The 19,845-nt window shown below is 33.9% G+C and overlaps 2 protein-coding genes across 3 annotated transcripts in view; one reads left to right on the forward strand and one right to left on the reverse strand.

Moving 5' to 3' along the window:
• Positions 1 to 19,845, reverse strand: part of LOC111692238 (14 kDa phosphohistidine phosphatase-like) — a 111,101-nt gene that overhangs the window by 13,087 nt on the left and 78,169 nt on the right. The window lies entirely within an intron of this gene.
• LOC108913808 overlaps positions 17,239 to 19,845 on the forward strand; it is a 68,138-nt gene continuing 65,531 nt past the window's right edge. For both annotated transcript variants that reach the window (XM_023456124.1, XM_023456125.1), the window contains exon 1: positions 17,239 to 17,385. In XM_023456124.1, coding sequence (XP_023311892.1) covers positions 17,283 to 17,385 — 103 coding nt within the window. In that variant the 5' untranslated portion in view covers positions 17,239 to 17,282. The remainder of the gene's footprint in view (positions 17,386 to 19,845) is intronic.

Genomic DNA, 19,845 nt, shown 5'->3' on the forward strand with positions numbered 1-19,845 from the left:
ACCAATTATAGATTTTTGGATAATGGTCTTCAAGTGTTCGACTCGTGACAAATAAAATATTACCATGAGGATGTAGAAAATGGGAAATAGTTTGCATTTATTTTGCTTCACATCGAACCTGATGCAATAATTGTCATGGATAATAAGCCTTACTATAGTCGGCGAATAGAAATATTGCATCTACAAGGAGATATGGAATGGTTCAAAATATAAAAACACGGTATTCTGTAGGAGGCGAGTCGAGTAATTGTTGAGATATGGAAGAATTGTATAAATATAAAATCAAGTACAACGAATAACAGACTTCGACACAAGAGTTGAAGTTATAACAGAACCACTTATCAAACCTTTTAGTCCAATCAGCGGGAAGTTTTGCCTGTGAAGTTTTAGGGTAGTTTTTTGAAAATTGGTATATTTATAGATTTTGCTGTGCTCTTTCCGAATTTTTACTTTGCCACCTCTTTTTTTTCCGGAAGTTACCTCCACATTGGAAAAATGGCGCTCGAAGACAGTTTTTCGACGATATTTCCTTTCCGACTCACTTTACGGTGAAAATAGTTATATAATAAATTAAACTAGAGAACATTTCCTATAATTTATGTATCAACCTTTTTTCTGTGAAATAAATAGTTTCAGCGTACAAGCGTCGCAAAGTCTACTCCAACACGCGTATTGGCCAAGAAAGTCATTTCCACACCACCATGAGGTAGAGTTCCTGTCGCGTTTTTTTTTAGTGGTATCCCCAGTAGGCCTAATCCACATGTGATGCACTGTTGACTAAATTTAGTGCATTCTCCTTCGCTTCGCTATCCCTGATGGACCAGGATTTGCGATTCTTCGTCTCCAGAACTGAGCAAAACCTCACGGATAGGAAGTTCTTCCAAGTTATCCGCGATAGGGTTCTCTTCTTCGACTTCATCAACTTCTTCCTCTATTTCGTCGAAGGTTTGCTGAAGAACTATCTCCGTATCTTCATCACCGTCTTGCAGATCAACATCCGAATTATCGCAGGTACCATTGCAATTCGCGCAGATAACGGAGCACCAGCCTTTCTGCATCCACAGGCTCCCCGACATCCTTTTTCACATTTGCAAGAAATTAGTTTTAGCAAGTTTGCTGGAGCTGGGGGCTCGAGTGTGGTGAGGAATTAGCCCATTCTTGCTTTTTTCCCACTGCCGAACCTGGTGATAGGTTAGCAACGAATGTTGTCGTGCTGCTGCTTCTGTCGGTGGCAGCGATGCAATATTAAATTTATTTTTAAAAGCTGACTTCGTGAAGCATGTATATCTGTAGGTGTACTTACCACTGTAAGGAGGAAGCGTTCTCCAGCTTCAGCAATGCTTTCACGAATGTTGTCGTGCTGCTGCTTCTGTCGGTGACGGCGATGCAATATTAAATTTATTTTTAAATGCTGACTTCGTGAAGCATGTATATCTGTAGATGTACTTACCATTGTAAGGAGGAAGCGTTCTCCAGCTTCAGCAATGCTTTCCCGGTCAGCATTTGGGTTTTTAAATACCCGGACGAGCTCGCTTAAACTCGGTTCTTTCGCAGTACATTAGCACATTTTATTTTCCCTTGATTGAAGAGTGCCGATGTTGTATCACAGCCACTGAAGGCGTGCAAGATTAGGATGTTATCTGCGGTTGTTTTATCTATGATACTTTCTATTCGTTACAAAATCGTTCCTTTTCCTGGTTTCAGAACATATATGTTTGAACGCGTAGATAACTTCGCCGATAACTATAACGGAATCAAATGTAGATGAAATGCTGATTGCCGTATTGAGGCCATAGTAGGCCGGGTTTTCAACGCGTAGTAAAATATTTTTCGTTGATATACGAGATATGTGTGTTGGAGTAGACTTTACGGCGCTTGTACGCCGAAACTATTCATTTCACAGAAAAAACATTGATACTTAAATTATAGGAAATGTTCTCTAGTTTAATTTATTACATAACTATTTTCACCGTAAAGTGAGTCGGAAAGGAAATATCGTCGAAAAACTGTTTCGGAGCGCCATTTTTCCAATATGGCGGCTACTTCCGAAAAAAAAAGAGGTGGCAAAGTAAATACTGAATACATTTTTACCTACCACCGTGCTGGATATACCTACCAAGGGTGAGTGGAAATTTGAAGGGATAATCTGGTTTTTGTCAAAACCTACATATCCATTTGTCTATATTTATTCATCTATGGAAATCTCTAAAATGATACGCCCATGGAATTGCATTTCGCGTACGCCTCATAGTCGATACAAATAGGCAACTGTTAAAATTAATTAATTAATCTTTCAATAACAATCTGTATAAATTAAAGCATTTTTATTCTAAAGAAAAACTCGGCTCCGCGTTAGAGAGAAACTTCTTGAATTTTATCCGCACCCTCCAAGGCATACGGGTTTTTATGACGTTTTTATTGCGAAAACTCCATTACACTACAGACATAAATAAAGTCTGCCACTGAGACCCTTTAAATAAATTGCCTAATATCATGTCCCCATAGATGTTCAAAAAAAGCTTATTATGCCATGTAGCTACCTCCAAATAATGATACGGGTATATACGAAGGGTAGAAAACAAAAAACTGTTAAAAGAGATGAGAATTTTAAGCTTTTTTAACAACAATCAAAATAACATATACAAACGTACAAATAGACAGATAATAGATAGGTATTTGCTTTATTAGCTCATGTATTCCAATTTAGACGTTCTTGTTTCAACCTCAAAAGAAATGTATAAAAAAAAAAGTTAATTGAATTGGACCCCAAAGTTGATTTTTCTATCGACGTAAAACCATAAAAATAAATTGAATATTAAGATCGTCTTCATAAAAATGACTAAGGAGTTTTATGGCAAATAAAAGGGGCTTCAGTAATTAAAATTCATATTAAATTGGCTATTTCTCATGTACTCTTCCTCATACTTACTTAACAATTCAGACATCTCAAAAACAAACCCATGTATTACGATACGAAAAGAATTTACAACGATGTAATACATAGAGTGCTTCGCCCTAAAAACCGTAAGAATATATTTTTTGTATTGCATGCGACTAAAAAAATGATACATGTTAATGTATCCTTTACACTTACGTCTTGAAAAAATTATCTTACACATACATTTATGTTTCTTACAAGCTCCCTATAAATAAAACAAGACATTCGGAATGACGAGGACTAAATAAGTGCACATACAAAATAAGCAGGTTGTTTATGGAGCTGTAACAGTTTTATATAAAACTCCCCCTTTCCTTCTAATAAAATGGTAATTTTGTGAACCAATTCATTAAAGTGATATAAACTTAAACAGAAGTAAAATAAATATCGCGTTTCTCTTTATAGCATTTTAATGTCTGAACTTTCTAAGTACAGGCGTTTGAATTAGTACTGAATATTATGGAAATATGTATAATGGTTTGGATCTCCACTGTAAAATTTTTTACATACAGGGTGTTTTTGAAATAGGTCCGTTCTTTCAAAGGGGTCATAGAGGACGTGCAAATAAACAATTTTCGTTAAGCGACATGTGATCTAAAGTGTCATGTATTCCAAAATATTAAACAAGGATTACGCGAAACTTAAGACGACTCTGCGTCGTCCCACTTCAGTCAACAAAGTTGACTCCTATTTCAGTAATTTAAAAAAAAATCACGGGCCGCAAAATACCCAATAAATAATAACAAATAACTATAGGTTGTTTTCGAAATTCAAAATTCTTTAATGTACATAAAAATAGTTACAAACTTTAAGGCAGATGCAGCTGCCAAAAAATAGAAAAAGTTTCCCCTTAGGTACAATAAGAGAAGACATATTTCTTATTTAACTACTTTTCCAGGAACTTGCACCGTTGGATTATAATTTCCTGTAAAAATAATAAAACTTGGAAATGCTTAATTAATCTGACAGAGCTTTATTACGTCTAGAATTCCTGAAATTACGGAGTTTAAGCTATCTTCTTAATCATTTAAGCTTTAATGCCGTGTTTTTTGAAACATAATATCGTAGGGATTATACTACACTCTATAAGGAAACTTGAATTCTCATTATTTTGTTACAACGTTTCATTAATCTAACTATAGTACGATCGTATACGATGCAAAGTAGAGCAAAAAATAGTCGATCTTTTATCAAAGGAAAATCGTGTCATCATTTTTAGGAGGCGTAAGATGAACCGTTTCAAATTTAAAATGAAATTGAATGTAAAATCTGAAATACCGCCGTATACGCAATGTGTTCTGGTACTAGCTGTAGTCGGCCAGGTGCATCGAGTGTACGAAGTGGTCGGTTATACGTCAAATACTAACCTGGCGAGCTTGATCGTAGAGCAGGGAACAATAAACAGTGGCGCGTACAGAGGTGAAATGTAGTACATATGTGGAATTTAAATAACGAATTGGATTTATAATAAATTACATTTAAAACAAATAGTTTATGAGAATAAAGGGATTTTTGTAGGAACAGGGTTCCAGACGTGAACTGATCTCTTCATCGCACCCCATTACGATTCTTTTTTTTATAAGGAGAACGAAGTTTCAAAGCAAAAACCTTGTATAACAGATATACTATAAATATTTACAGAATGAAAACAAAATATAAATCCTATGATATGATTCTATCAAATGAAAACACTAACAACAATTCTCTACCAATCTCAACAAAATAAGTTATTTTTCTATCAAACAAGAAATGTTAACAAATTATAAACAAAATATAAATTCTATGATTTATGTACTGTACGCCAAACTGCATTTTTCTCATCTTCATTTAATATTAATTTCTTCTTTGCACCCCCTTTTTTAGGTTTCTTAACGTCTCCTTCAATTTTCTTCTCTCTTAAAATTTTGAAAACAGATAATTCGCTTACTCCAGTATATCTAGAACACATTTCCACCAAACCAGTCTTCAGTTTCATGGGATGATCCTTTTCTAAAGGGTTATAGACATTTAATATTATCGTTTTTTCTCTGTAACTTAATATAGATTTTTTTGTACCCACAGCAGTACATCCGGCTCGCGAACATCCAGGCACCGCCTCCATTTATCCATATAACGACAACAGAGCAATAATAATACAAAAAACTTCACTTCACTAGCACAGAAAATATAATAGCATTCACGATTCACAAACAACAGCCCGAAACACACACACAGCACACAAATAAAACACTAAAAACACTTTTGTTACGGAGCACAAGAAATATGATTTCACTCACAAATTCTCAAATAATAGCGCGAAACACACATATAGCCCGAAAGAAATATAATTGCACTTATAACAGTTATAACCTCACAAATATCGCGAGCGAGAAACACGCAGCACCAATACAACCGAAACGAAACTGACCACGCCAGGCCGGCACGCGCGCCGCCGCAAAAAACACAAGACACAAGTCATATGAGGGATAATGAAGGGAGTAATAAATGTATTGTTGTCCTGCCGCCCAATGTGCGAAGGAGATGCCTTTGTTTTTCATTTTGTCCTTCATAAATATATAACTGTTAATCCATAATGCATAAAGAAATTATTCAATTTCCAAAACCCCCTATAAAATGTGTTGCACTGATTCCCTTGACAGGCAATGATTTATTACTTTGCATCGAATACGATCGTACTATAGTTGTGTATTTCATTCCATCAAATCACCGCACTAAAATAATCGTATTCGGATACTCGTAAAGTAATACGGTCGTTTTGCATAAGTGAATTTATACATATATAAAATATTAAGCAAATCATAAAATTACATTTAACTAAAGGCAATATTCAAATGAAGCAGCACAAATGTTGAGATAATCTTGATACTAAAATATAACAAGTTCTTCAATATTGCTTCATTTCCGAGATTCAATGTATTTATGTTGAAATTAAAAAAAATATTTTTTAACTGCAACACCAATGCACTGACTTTAATTTGGCATAAGGTACAATGGTATAACTAGTTGCACATAAAATCATTTCGATATGTAGCTGTGATGAAGTGCTGTTATAACCAGACTCCTTTTCACAACAAAAAATATTACGCTATTAGCCATAGCCACACATAGCCACATAAAGAATTGGATGAATATTATGAAAAAAGTGGGGGAATAATGACGTTTAATTTGGAAGTTCAAAAATTAGGAACTTTCGTTATGTTTTTATTCACAATCCTTTCATGTTTTATTATGTTGTTAATTTGGCAGCGCCAAAAACGCCCAATAGTAGCGGATTATCTACAATGCACTGGATCTAATCGCAACGAAACGCAAATGGCACTCACAAAAATGGGGAACAATCTATTTATACAGGGTGAATTGGATAGTTTTGTATATTGTTTAATAAATCGTCTTGAAGTTCATATAGGAAAGCTCCATTTTTTAACAAATTCATGTAACTAACGATCGACAATAGCTACAAACTTAGTCGAAAGCTCATTTGAAAGATCAATTAATATTCTACAAAATTGTCTTGGATGTTCATAACCGTATATTTAATAGTTTTAAAAGTTATAGCTGTTTATAAGTAAACAAATTCCATGGTCGCTTTGACTTCCGAAAAATTCCAAACTAAAAAACTCGACAAAAAAAGTTTTGTTAGTTTTTTCTCTACTTAAAAAAAATAACAGCACTTTTGACGATTGTTTATAACAAATTATTAAGTAAATAAATAAATAAGTTTTCCATAAAAAATTGTTTTTAGTGATCTTCTAGATAATTGCAAATTATAAATTTAGAGAAAGAAAGGAATTCTTAATATATTATTTAAACAACCATAAAATAGAGAAAAACGATTATAAACAATTAAAAATTTTCTTTAAGACTTTTTTTTAATCATAATAGTACATATACTCTAAAGAATGATATGCAAAAAAAATGAAAAATAGCGGTACGCTACAATTACATTTAGTACCTGCCCCAATAAATATATTTTGCTTTCTGGGAATTTACGAGCCATATAAATTATACTTTGAATTATCCGAGAGTATCCCAAATAAATGTATTTATCAAATGAGATTAGAATAAGTAGGCTGTAAACATAAATTAGTTGTTGTTTATTAAGGTACATAAGCACAAACCGAGTAGGTAATGACCCGGATGAGTGTTAATTAGGATAGGGTAATAAAACTAGGTACTTGGGGACAAGGATAAAACCGAAAACATTTCGAGGCACGGGCCAGAAGTCTTGAAGCCTAGTTCCTGCTCGGTTGTGTCTCGTGTTACCAGCGAAATTAGTAGAATAAAGTTTTCCATACTACTTTTCTCCTCACTTGAACACCAAACCATTATATATGTAATTATTGCATCTGTTTATAAAAATTATTTAAACAAATATACTGAAAAATTGCTAGCCAATATTTTTTAATGTATGTTTTGTGTGAAAGCTAACACAAAAACAGTGTCAACATTACTTTTCCTTAAAAAAATTATTTTGACCACTTTTTATTAATTTTAAATTTTTTGTTAACTATGAAAATTAATAAGTAATGAGTTACAACTATTTAAGATATCGCAATAAGGTGTTCTCGTTAAGTAGGTATAGTCGTCAAAAGGTCTCCTCGAAGCGAAATAATTTTTTAAAACAATTATCCGACTGAACCTGAACTCTAAAATTTTTAGTTAATTAACAATGGTCCTATTTGTTGAAATATCCATGAAAACACTTTTTTGGAATATTTTTAATTCAACTGTCTAAATAATACAATAATTTTTTGAAATTTTTATATTAACGTTTAATATCATAAAAAAATTGTTTTATGTCTTGAGGTCTGTTTCGCAGCGCCGTATGTGCATTGTTTTCGACGCTAAAAGACTATTTTCAATATTAAATTAAAATTATAAATAACAACGATAGAGATTTAGGAGTTTTTATAGGAAATTTCCTATTATTTAGGATCTTTTTCCAAATTGACGCTAACGCTTACATTTTTTGCAAAAAACCGAACCCCTTTTATTTTTAATCTTTATTTGTTTATAACTTTTGCAATTGTTTATGTGCGAGTGCGATTTTTATGCACATTTTTCTAGATTGTCCCGAATCGAATGACCCTTGAACCATCCCTTAACTCGAATTATGAGTATTTTTCACGATTTTGAATATGTTACGCTGGTGGTGTTTCCTACCCATTTCCGGCAAGTGTGTAAAAGTACTAAATACATGTAATAAAAAGTTTTACGTTATATTAGAACCTTGAACATTATACAACACTATACGTTGACGAAAACAAGGCAATCTCTCCTGGCATTTCATCAATTTTCATACAAATTTCCCTTATCACTGGCCCCCGCTAAATAGTTAATTTGGCAACGCGGTTTATTCAGGTTGTATAAATTTAGAGTGGAGATGGAAAATAATAGACGCGCCATGAATAAAACATGTCGGAGATTTCCAGCCGTACCTAATAAGCCGAAACCGGCGGCTCGTTATCTGGCATCCGCAGAGGAAACAGATTTTCTTAAATTTGGGAGTTATAACGTTTTTCTTATCTCGGCCGCGATATAATAAAAGCAACTCGGAGGCGCTCGCCCAATAAACCCAAGGATAGGAACAGATAAGCACATTACGCTCCTGGAGACGATACGCGGGGATTTAATGCCGCCAACAATTATATTTTGACCTAAAACGGCTATTATATTTCAATTAAGAGCTCATTCGCAACGGGGTTTATTGCTTAAGTAACTTTTTTAAAAGGTAAAATTTGTATTTTATATACTTAGAGGTTAAAGTGCATGTTTTAATTCTGACAATGAAATTCGTTATACAATGGGGTCCTTTTTATTTTTTTATGTACAGATTTGCGTAAAGAGCAAGGTGAAAAAAATTAAGAGGTGATTCCACGTTCAAATATTGAGTTTTTATTTTTTTTCTAAAGTCTTTGTCAATACGTCTACACTACGATTGCTATACATTACTCTTATACGTGTTAAATTAGAATGTGTATCCGCAGTCTGAAGCCCAATTTATGCTAATCAAATTTCAACTTTGGAAAGAGTACATCGTAGGTCTTGGGAGGACTTGAGCGTCCTTTCTAAAAGATTTGTTTCTCAAGCCATGCCTTTTTTAAATAAGGTTTTCCATAATATTTTGGGATGTCCAGGTGTTTTAAATAACATTCATGTCAAAGTACCATGAGTCTCAGCTAGAAGCAATGACGTTTTTAATCTACACACAGCACGCAGTAACATCCTTGTAGCACCACCGTTGTTGTATCAGATCATCTCTCCAAGTACAGTGAGGTAGAATACCAACATTTTTTGTTATTTGGCTCGTAGTATAAAAATTGCATGCATTATTTAAATACATAGTCATGTCTGCCTCAAACTGTTCGTAAACTTTGAAATCCGATTTTAGTATTAACGGTTTTTGCGATAGTGTTTACATTAGTTTTTCAAGTGTCAAAAATGGCTTACTGGCTTACGCGTATAGCAACTCGGAGTTAATGGATATCGTTTTAATTTATGGCGAAGCAAGACAACATTTGTGTCATGGTGAAGCAAGACGAAATTTGTGTTCGTACAAACTGGGTAAGACAGGCTCAAATGTGTTTACCCGTCGGTGGACAAAATTTTGAACAGTTGTTGTAACATCAGATATGTCAAATTATTTTATTAATTAAAACCACAAATTAATTTTATTAATTAATAAAACAATAGCAGCAAAAACAGTTGAATTTACTGATACAAAATAGGTGTTATAAAATTTTATTTATTTCTTTCCTTAGGAAAGAAATTCTTTCAATTTTTTGTCTGTTCATTTTTTATTATACTTTGCCGCCGTGCCGGTCGTCGACATCATGATTTGCTTTTCGCAAGGCCAAGTTTTACAGTGGACCAGTTTCCAGTATCGCGCAGAAGTTATTTTTAAATCATTTTCGAACTGCCCTTTTTGATTTTTTTTTACAAAATTGTATTTGTAAGTCTCTTACACATTCAAAAAACTCAAAATCACCCTGTATTTTAATAATAGACTTAGACTGTTAGGTGTGTTTTTTTGATAAATAAATGAACATTTTTTATTATGGAAACTTATTTTGCTTATTGTTTTTGGATATCTTTTATTTGATTTTTTTTCTTTTTCAAAAATGGACAGATTTATTAAAGAAATACCATTTAATGGATCTTTTAAATTTTTATTTAATTACATTAATTGTTGGAATGTCACACCATCTTCTTCAATGCAAGTTTGAAACCTTCGAAGCAAGTGGTGGATGGTTTTAACAAGGTTTGCTGTTCAAGCGTTTCTAATACGCTGTCTCATATCCTCGTGTGTTGTACGTGGTTTACAATAGACCATACTTCTAAGATATCCCCGAAAAAAAAGTTCAGTGGGGTAAGATCAGGGGATCTGCTGGCCACGATTCAAGGATATAGGAGTACTTCATTTAAAATGTGGTGCAATCAACTCTTCTTTGAGAATACCAAACCAGATGTTTAACTTCACTGATACTGGTAATCCATTTCTCGATACCAATGTGGATTTTCGGTAGACTAGTAGTTACTATGAGGTCGATTTACCATTCTAATACTGTGAAATGTAGTCCCATAGCTCAAGAGAAGAATAATGAAAAAACGTTGCTGATGATTTATTATTTCTCTGTCCTATTCACAAAACTCTACAAGGTTTCATCTGTCATCTTCAGAAAGCTGTTGATATAACGTAATAAGTCTATGTATATGTTGTAAATCTTGGAACTTCCAAAATAGTATTTTTGAAATAATTCAATTATAATATAGTTATATTTAAAAAAAAAAGTTTAAAAACAAAAGATCAAAAATAATAAAAAAATATAAATTGCCATTCAAAAAATCAAACTTGCCGATCGGATGTCCTTTCTGGGAAAATGTAACAATATTTTTTCCCCCAGTAAATGCTACGACTTTTATTTAAAATATTTTTATCCAGGGAATAGTTTTTAAGATATTAAGCTGTTTGCTTTAAAATGGGACACCTGATATAGTCATTTAATAATCTGTTTTAGTTGTAATTCAAGAAGTTATCCACTAAATGCATTTCCATTAAAAGGAAAAATGTACGTAATTTTCATTTTCATATTTTAGAAAAAGATTAAAAAAATAACCGTCAATCGTATTACTTTACTATTATTATTTTGTCTCTTTCCCAGCTGGTTTAATTTGGATTGCATGGCAATTGAATAAGAATTAATCAAATCCAATATAAATGTAATATAAATTCCACATAGAAATATTACAAATACCAACGCCAATCAAAATCATAATCAGAACTTCCCTTTTGACTTGCTTTCGTCCCTCAAGAATCTAATATTGTTTTCATCGTTTATTAAATCTGAAGGCTGTAATTATTTTGTCGTTAATATTTTTTTTCATCCACTTTTCCGGAAATAATTCATCTGACATAAAAATCAACGTCATCATAATTCTCACGCAAATAAATATAACGTGTTAGTAGCTTCCCCTTTTTTATTCTAGTCATCTAGGTATATTAAAACCGAATCAGGCGTACAATAAGAACAATTTTTGAATGTGTGCTATCCGCTCTAAAAGTACGTATTGATTTCCAAGCAGAGTATAATCATTATCCTCGGTTACATTGATAAAACCGATCCCCGCAATTTTAGAGGGTCTACTAAAAGCGATTTAGCATTTCAATGGGATCACACACATTGTAAACATGCCGACGTTATAATCTACCCAACGTTCAGCTATTAGTTTATACGTTAGGTCCTTTGGTAATAGCTTCGGTTTAATTGAACTTGGTGCAAGCAGAAATGAAATCAAAGGGGATAATTATGAGAGCTCTAGAGTAATAGAGCAAAATCGTTATGAAACCAAAAACTAAAAGTCGAAAATTTCTTATTCAAAATTTAAATACGTAGTCGTAACGTGTGAAAGCATTTCATTGTGCTGGTGTAAATACATAAATTTTAATCAAGTATATGTTACATTAGAACTGAGTTTTGAAAAGTTAAAATTTAATATGTCGCTTTAAAAGTCATTCTTTGCATCACTGACTACGACGTTTGCGAGATTGCATTTTCCTTGATTCTATGTATATGTAATTCTTTTACATACAATACTACTGACGCTTCTAGCTAATCATAACACATGAATTGTGAACATTATTGCTTGAGCGTTAAATCGAAATCATATAGTGTGTTAGAAATTTGTCATAATTTTAATGAGCGGTAGTATACACCGAAATAAATAAAAAAGCTTATAGTCCAGTCGAATTAGATCATAAACACTTAAAACTTAAAACTGAAGGGCATTCCAATGACCAACATGTGTGCCAATGGACCGTGAAATTGTTGCTCCAGGTATTTGTGAATTAATTTCGTTCATTTTTTTGATACTAATTGTTTAATTACTAAATAAGTTGATCCAAAGAAACGTATCGAAAAAGAACAACTCTCTCTCTCTCTCTCTTTATAACTAACAAAGTAGGATTATCAATAAATTGCCCCAGGGTCAAGCAAAATCCACTAGGGAATTCACTCTTTTTGCATTAAATAGAGTTTATTTGTACGGCAATAAAAAATGAAATCACCTACCCCTCTATATTCCCAAGATAGCTTTTTTTATATGACGTTAATTGTTAATTAACTATTGGAAAGGAAAGGGTTAAACTTTTATGTACACTGACAGTTCATGTAATAAACGCGCTAGCAGGAGCAAAAGTTAACATTAACGCATGCGCGAGAAAGTGCACTGGGCGCATGTAATATTCCTTTTATTTAACTTCTAAGCTGTATTTAATATAAAAACAGTGAATCCCTGAGCGGCTTTTGTTGCCTGACACTGGGACAATTTATTTATAACGTTGTTTTATACATCCTACTTTGTTAGTTGTAGAGAGCAACTTAATTTCAACTTTTTGAAATTTTTCTTTTTCGATGCGCTTTTTTGTATCAATTACAACCTATGCCTACGATATTGACCTCTAAATTTAACGTTTAATAATTAAATAATTAGTTGCAAAAAATGAACAAAATTAATTAATAAATACTTGGAGTAACAACTTCACGGTCAATCGAATCGACTTTTAGCACACCTATTCGTTTTTTGCAATAATAATTTTTGGAAAACTGATATATCTGCGTGCGACCTTTATTTTATAGTTAACAAATTAGTGAAAAAATACTCTAGGTAACCTTAAATTGTAGGTAATTTAATTGCCTACAACATAAAATAACTAATTCTCCGATAGTCGTCTAAATTTTCATGAGCAGTAAAAAAGTTAAAAAACATGTGAACATGCCACTTATTTACAATTTGCCAACTTAGCGTCACTTCTTCAAGAATAAAGGATCAAAATAACTCCTAAGTTATTAAATGTGTTAAGTTTTAAGAGAAAAGTGGCATTTACGTCATAAGAAAAGATTAATTTACCTTGCTTGAGCGAAAAGAACATAATAATGCCCTTTTTAATGTTCAAATGATTTAAGTTACACCAATCATTAATCTGTTCAAGATTATCCTGTAACAATTCATACACATTAGATAATAACTAGTAGATTTTAATGACATCCACATATAGTATCACTCCAAAGATAAGATCATTAATATAAATGTTACAAATAACTGCCCAAAAATTGAATCCTGAGGTACCCTATATAATCCAATAAATTGTATCAACTTGTATCGGACTTAAATAATTGCTGGGACTTAAATAATTGACACAATTTATCAGAAACACTTACGCAATCAAGTTTTTCAAGAAGAATCTCGTGGTGGAAGAGTTGGGAAACTTTCGCCATATCAGTATAAATTACAGCAACCTGAACTTGGTTACCAAGAGTCTCTCTGATATGTATTAAATTATCGAAAATAAATGAGTAAATTTGTGAAGTTACCTTTCATAAAGCGATGTTGACAGGGACTAATAATATTACTACCGCGGTTTTATAAATAACAGTGGATCAAAGTTTCAAACGCATTCATCAAATTCGATATTATTGTAATTGGATGATAATTTGATACATCACAACTGTCTATTTTTAAATGTCGGGCATATACGCGATGACTTGCAAGTATTTGGAAAAATACGTGTCCTAAGAAGTAGACTAAGGAGTTAATTCACTGGCTTATGAAATCTTTGATGATGAAGGATGGAATGTCATTAGGACCGGTTGTCATTTTAGGTTTCAAAGATTTAAGTGTACCTATAGAAGATATATTTTCAATATAAATATTACAATTGCTGTTCTCACAGGAGTTTTTCTGGTCTGTGGCAGACGAGTAATTGCCCGAGAAAACTTACAAAACCCGTTCAATACCGTTCTCCAACTTCATACTACAAGGTTTTTTTTCTGCGCACAAAGCAATCGAAAAAAAAACAATCGATAAGGAAATATATCTAAATATTTCAGGCAAAACTTTTGAAAATAATATAAACGCCTCTATTCGTAAATTGAACACATTCGTTTTTGACATGCCGTATGTGGAGTCCTTAAAATTTTCTACCACCACCAAATTATTCAACACAAAACAATTCTTTCCTATTGCAAGAAAATATATCTTCCTGAAATTGTCAAAATTGCTGGAAATATGTCTCTCCTGAGAAACTGCTGCTATCTCGAGCTGTAAATTATTGCTTACCTCCCACACATATTAACCCGGATACGGACAACTAGTTTATTACACGTAGAGTCTGAAGCCACGTTTTTAAACCCCGAGAATACAGTAAGCCGTTTCATTTCACCCTACTTTATATTATCGAGAGACGTTGTGTGTTTGTGTGGGTTTGTTAAGTTCGTTAACTAAATGGGTAATGCCTTGGCGGACGTAATATAGAAGACATACACATCAAAAGAGACTATTACTTACTGCTTAGGAGGTATTTGAAGCTAAAATGGAAAAGTTATATCAGCAGCACAAGGAAGGAAATACCTTGTAAAAAATTATTTTTGACATTTGAAGAAACAAACAAATAAAAATGCAAGATTCGATTTTTTTTTTTAATAGTAACATCTGAAACCACTTCTAACTCTGACGCCACTGAATACTTTTGTAAATTTTTACATGCGTGCCACCATTATTTGATATTGTTCTACACTTTCAATTGTTCTTGAATAATTGATTTCAAACTGTGCCATGACGAAAGCAATAACACAAAGTACGCCGCGATATTGCTATTATTACATTTTGCATTTCTAGAAGACAATGTTACCAACACCAAGGACAGGCTGCAAAATATATTATAGGGATAAGACACCTACACAAACTTAGACGTATCAAGTTAAATATTGATTCAATGAATAATGTAACTAACAAGCTAGTATCCTAAGTACATATTGGGATAATATAGGAGGCTTAGAGATATAAGTTCTCTTAATCATCAGGGACTTAAGGTATTAAATTGAGGATTTTCCAGTGATACTGCAAGCTACTACTATATTCATTACGTAATATTTAATGGCCCTGTGGGATATAGTCAAGAAAGGCCAAGGATATGAAATGACAAATACTTAGAAGATTAAGAAAATACGTTCTATCATACTGCTCTTATATCATATTAAAAACCACCATAATTGGGGCTTCATAACAAGATACAGTTATCTTAAGAACTTTGTTTAATTTCATTTGATAGGGTTTCTAGAAAAAAAAATTAATTAGCTTTTAAAATAAAGTAAAAATATCAGAGCTAATAATGAATATATGTTTTATAAAGAATATTATATTGCATTGATGCCTAGAAAAACCATTGCCAACCAAAAAAAAATTATATACTAGTTTGTGTGGTAAAAATTATTCAACTGAAATGCATTTCCAAAAATAAATAGTTATATTACACAGCCCCACAAAAAAAAAAGTGTTCGGACTTGTGGGTCGGACATATGTATTCCCATGTATTTTTTGACGCTGAATCCGATCCCGAGCTCAGAAATGGCCCTCCACGTCTGGAATTGGCCCCAGGGGCCAAAAATGGCCTCTATAGGGCCTGAAAGATGGATTCCGGGATGAGGCGAGGTCGAAGGTGCATTCTAAAGCCAAAGCCGGATTTGTGGTCGAAAAGTTTATGGCCAACTGAAATTTCCCGTTTGGGACCGGGAAAATGACCCCTTAGGGGCCTGAAAATCGTGTTTCGGACGTCGCAATCGCAACAGTGGTATTTTTATGTACTTTTAAATTCTGGAACTCTGACTGTGCTTGAAAAGTTTATGGCCAACTGGAATCTCCCGTTTGGGACCGGGAAAATGACCCCTTAGGGGCCGGAAAATCGTGTTTCGTACGTCGCAATCGCAACAGTGGTATTTTTATGTACTTTTAAATTCTGGAACTCAAACTGTGCTCGAATTTCAGAATTTAAAAACCATTTAACACCACTGTTGCGATTGCGACGTCCGAAACACGATTTTCCGGCCCCTAAGGGGTCATTTTCCCGGTCCCAAACGGGAAATTTCAGTTGGCCATAAACTTTTCGACCACAAATCCGGCTTTGGCTTTAGAATGCACCTTCGACCTCGCCTCATCCCGGAATCCATCTTTCAGGCCCTATAGAGGCCATTTTTGGCCCCTGGGGCCAATTCCAGACGTGGAGGGCCATTTCTGAGCTCGGGATCGGATTCAGCGTCAAAAAATACATGGGAATACATATGTCCGACCCACAAGTCCGAACACTTTTTTTTTTTGGGGCTGTGTTGCGATTGCGACGTCCGAAACACGATTTTCCGGCCCCTAAGGGGTCATTTTCCCGGTCCCAAACGGGGAATTTCAGTTGGCCATAAACTTTTCGACCACAAATCCGGGTTTGGCTTTAAAATGCACCTTCGACCTCACCATATTCCGGAATCCATCTTTCAGGCCCTATAGAGGCCATTTTTGGCCCCTGGGGCCAATTCCAGACGTGGAGGGCCATTTCTGAGCTCGGGATCGGATTCAGCGTCGAAAAATACATGGGAATATATATGTCCGACCCACAAGTCCGAACACTTTTTTTTTTGTGGGGCTGTGTTATTGATGCAGTGTATCTAATTAGTTTAATAAGTAACATCTGTAAAAAAAATATGTTTTGTTCTAGAACAAATAAGATGACACTTTTCGAAAACGACGACGTCTTAATGAGATTAGATTTAATAGTACCAATACTTATTATACTTTCAAATTGCAGTCCAAAATACTATTATCTACATTTACAAGACGACACGAACGGTTACAAGGAAATCTAATCCCATTTACCGTTTTATCCTATTATGTAAACCGTTATCCTTTCGTGATTGACTTAATAGTAGCAACTCCGCAGGGCATTTTCTGTCTTTTAATTTCTTTTTTTTTCTTCCAGGAGGCCTTATTAAAGAGACTGGGTCCCAACGCTTATCCTTTCAACATGGAAATCACCCCCTTGGCGCCCCCTAGCGTGCAACTAGTGCCGGCAAAAGAGTACAACGGTGCTCCCATCGGAACCAGTTACGACATCAGAGCGTACGTTGGTAAGTTGGTTTCGTAACTGTGTGCAATTGTTTAGGAAATACCAATCTTCTAAGTGTGTACTTAAATCGTTCAGGAATTAGATACATTGATATACAGGGTTTTCTATGTCCAAGATGAAAATAGTACTATTAAACTAGAATCATTGTCATTACAGTTACTGCCGCATTTAATAAAAATGGTTTAATTTTAATATGAACTATGTCAAGTTCTTTTTTGTTAAAGTTTCTGTAACTTGTTGATAACTTCTGAGTGTTAGCGTCCACATAGTACAATGCTTGTAGAAATAAATAAGTTGGTTTTCATCGAAATTTCGGCAACATGTCAAATAACATTGTTAATAACATTGTTCTGTAACAAATGAGGGCCTACCTTAATATTTTCGAAAAACTACACGGGAACCTAATCGTAAGTAGTTCAAGAACGTACTTTATTCCCATCGAACGTGCAAAAGTAAGTGAAGCACAATCAGTCACTCTCCCGGCATATGCCACACACAATTGAAGATCTAGTGGAAAAACTAAATACCGTGTCAAAAATGCTGAATATTTTATTAAAAGACCAAGGGAATACAACTAAACCCAGATGATATTCTAGTTATGTTTTTGCTCAGAAATGTGTCAATTTAAAAATCTTTGAATGAACTTCATCAAAGTCTTATCGCAGAAGAAAAGGATAAGGATTTGGTACACTTGGAAAAGTTTTATGAATAATCTGAAGGAACTTCCCCAACCTTGGCAAATATCCGCATGGAAACCATCGAGAAAAAGATTGTGAAATGAACAACTCTAAAAACTGATATGTTGGCTCAAACATGCTGACAACTAATTTGTCACATGATTCCAAAATGTAACAACTCAGAAGAATTTTTGGTCTACCATGACGACTTGGAAAAACCGGTACTCTGTCGTTCCTAGACGTCCGAATTTATCAAAAGAAAGTCGTCGGATATCTGAACGCTGAATTTCATCAGCATCCAGACGAAAAAAACTATAAACACATTAGAGCAGGTGATACTAGAATCTGCTCTTAGAATGGATACACGAACAGGAATATTGAACGAGGCGCCCAAAAGGGATAACCAAGTACCAAGAAATGGCTAGCAACAACCAATATACAGCGCGTACGATGTTTGTTGAGATAGAATTCCAAGAAGACCCCTGCTTCACTTTCTTGGAATTAACCGCATTCGACACCTGAGGTAGAAAGACATTGGTGGCGTGGTATTTATTCACCGTAGCAGCTTGCAGTGCATACTGTGTTTTGCAGTTACGAAGGCGTGTTTCTTCAGCTCTTTTCTTGGAATTCTATATCAACAAATATTGTACTGTATCTTATACAGTATATTAGAAGATTGACTGTCACAGATGGATTAATTATAAATAAACGAAAATATATATTACATGGGCGTAACATCAACCGTTTTTAAAATTCGTCGGCTTATAACATTGGGAAATTTTATCATAATTTGGTATTAGTACGAGTCGAATTGCTTGACCTAATTCTAGGACAATTGACTAGCGCGCGCCAGACTTTTTTTATATTGAATGACAAAACAATTATTGTGAAAATTAATAAACTTTTATTTTTGAATAGATGGATAGTAGAAATAATGATTTTCTTAATACAAATATATATTTTTGTAAGGATCGAATGCATTAAGATCTGGTATACGAGCTGGCCAACACTGCAAACCATTTCAGCCCATCCAGTGATTTCAAAAATACTATTTATGAAAATTAAAAAGTAATTTCCAGTGAAGCATGCCACAACAACGTGGTGTGCAGCACGCACCTTAACCAGCTATCCTTGAATTTTATCGTGACTGTTACCAAGTTTTAATAAATTTCCCCAAGATTATAACTCGACGCATTTTAAAAAGCGTTAATGTTACGCCCATATAATACACGTTTTAGTTTATTTATGCATAATCTATCGTATGCTGAAGTAATGGCAGCCAAACTTCTAACACACTGTATACATTTCAACATGCTTCAGGTCTCAAGATGATACAACCCTTGAACACGTTTGGAGGAATATACCTTTTCACGCTGCATTCAAATGTAAACAAATTTAAAGCGAAATTTTATGAAAGCCGACTCCGGCATTGCAACGGGAAGTTTCTCCCTGAATAATTCATCAGCAGGGAAATTTATTATTAAAAAGTTCACAGCGCAAGAAATGGAATAACAGGGGAAACGTTTCGCCCGGGCCCTTTTCCACATTAAAAATGCATCGAAATTGCAAACAGTCAAATATACTAAGTATGGCTGCTCTGTATACAAATCTAGATTAACTTGGTTGTTGGCTTTATCGCAAAAATTCTTAAGATCGCTTTTTGCGCGAACAATGCGGCCCTTTTAATTTAATAAGGAACTGTAAACAGCCTTTCTGAAATAGAGGACAAAAAATTAAAAAAAATTCTTTCCTAAGTAAAGAAGTAAATAAAATTTTATAACACC

This window comes from Anoplophora glabripennis, unplaced genomic scaffold, assembly GCF_000390285.2.
Source record: "Anoplophora glabripennis isolate ALB-LARVAE unplaced genomic scaffold, Agla_2.0 scaffold708, whole genome shotgun sequence".
NCBI classification, from domain to species: Eukaryota; Metazoa; Arthropoda; class Insecta; order Coleoptera; family Cerambycidae; genus Anoplophora; species Anoplophora glabripennis.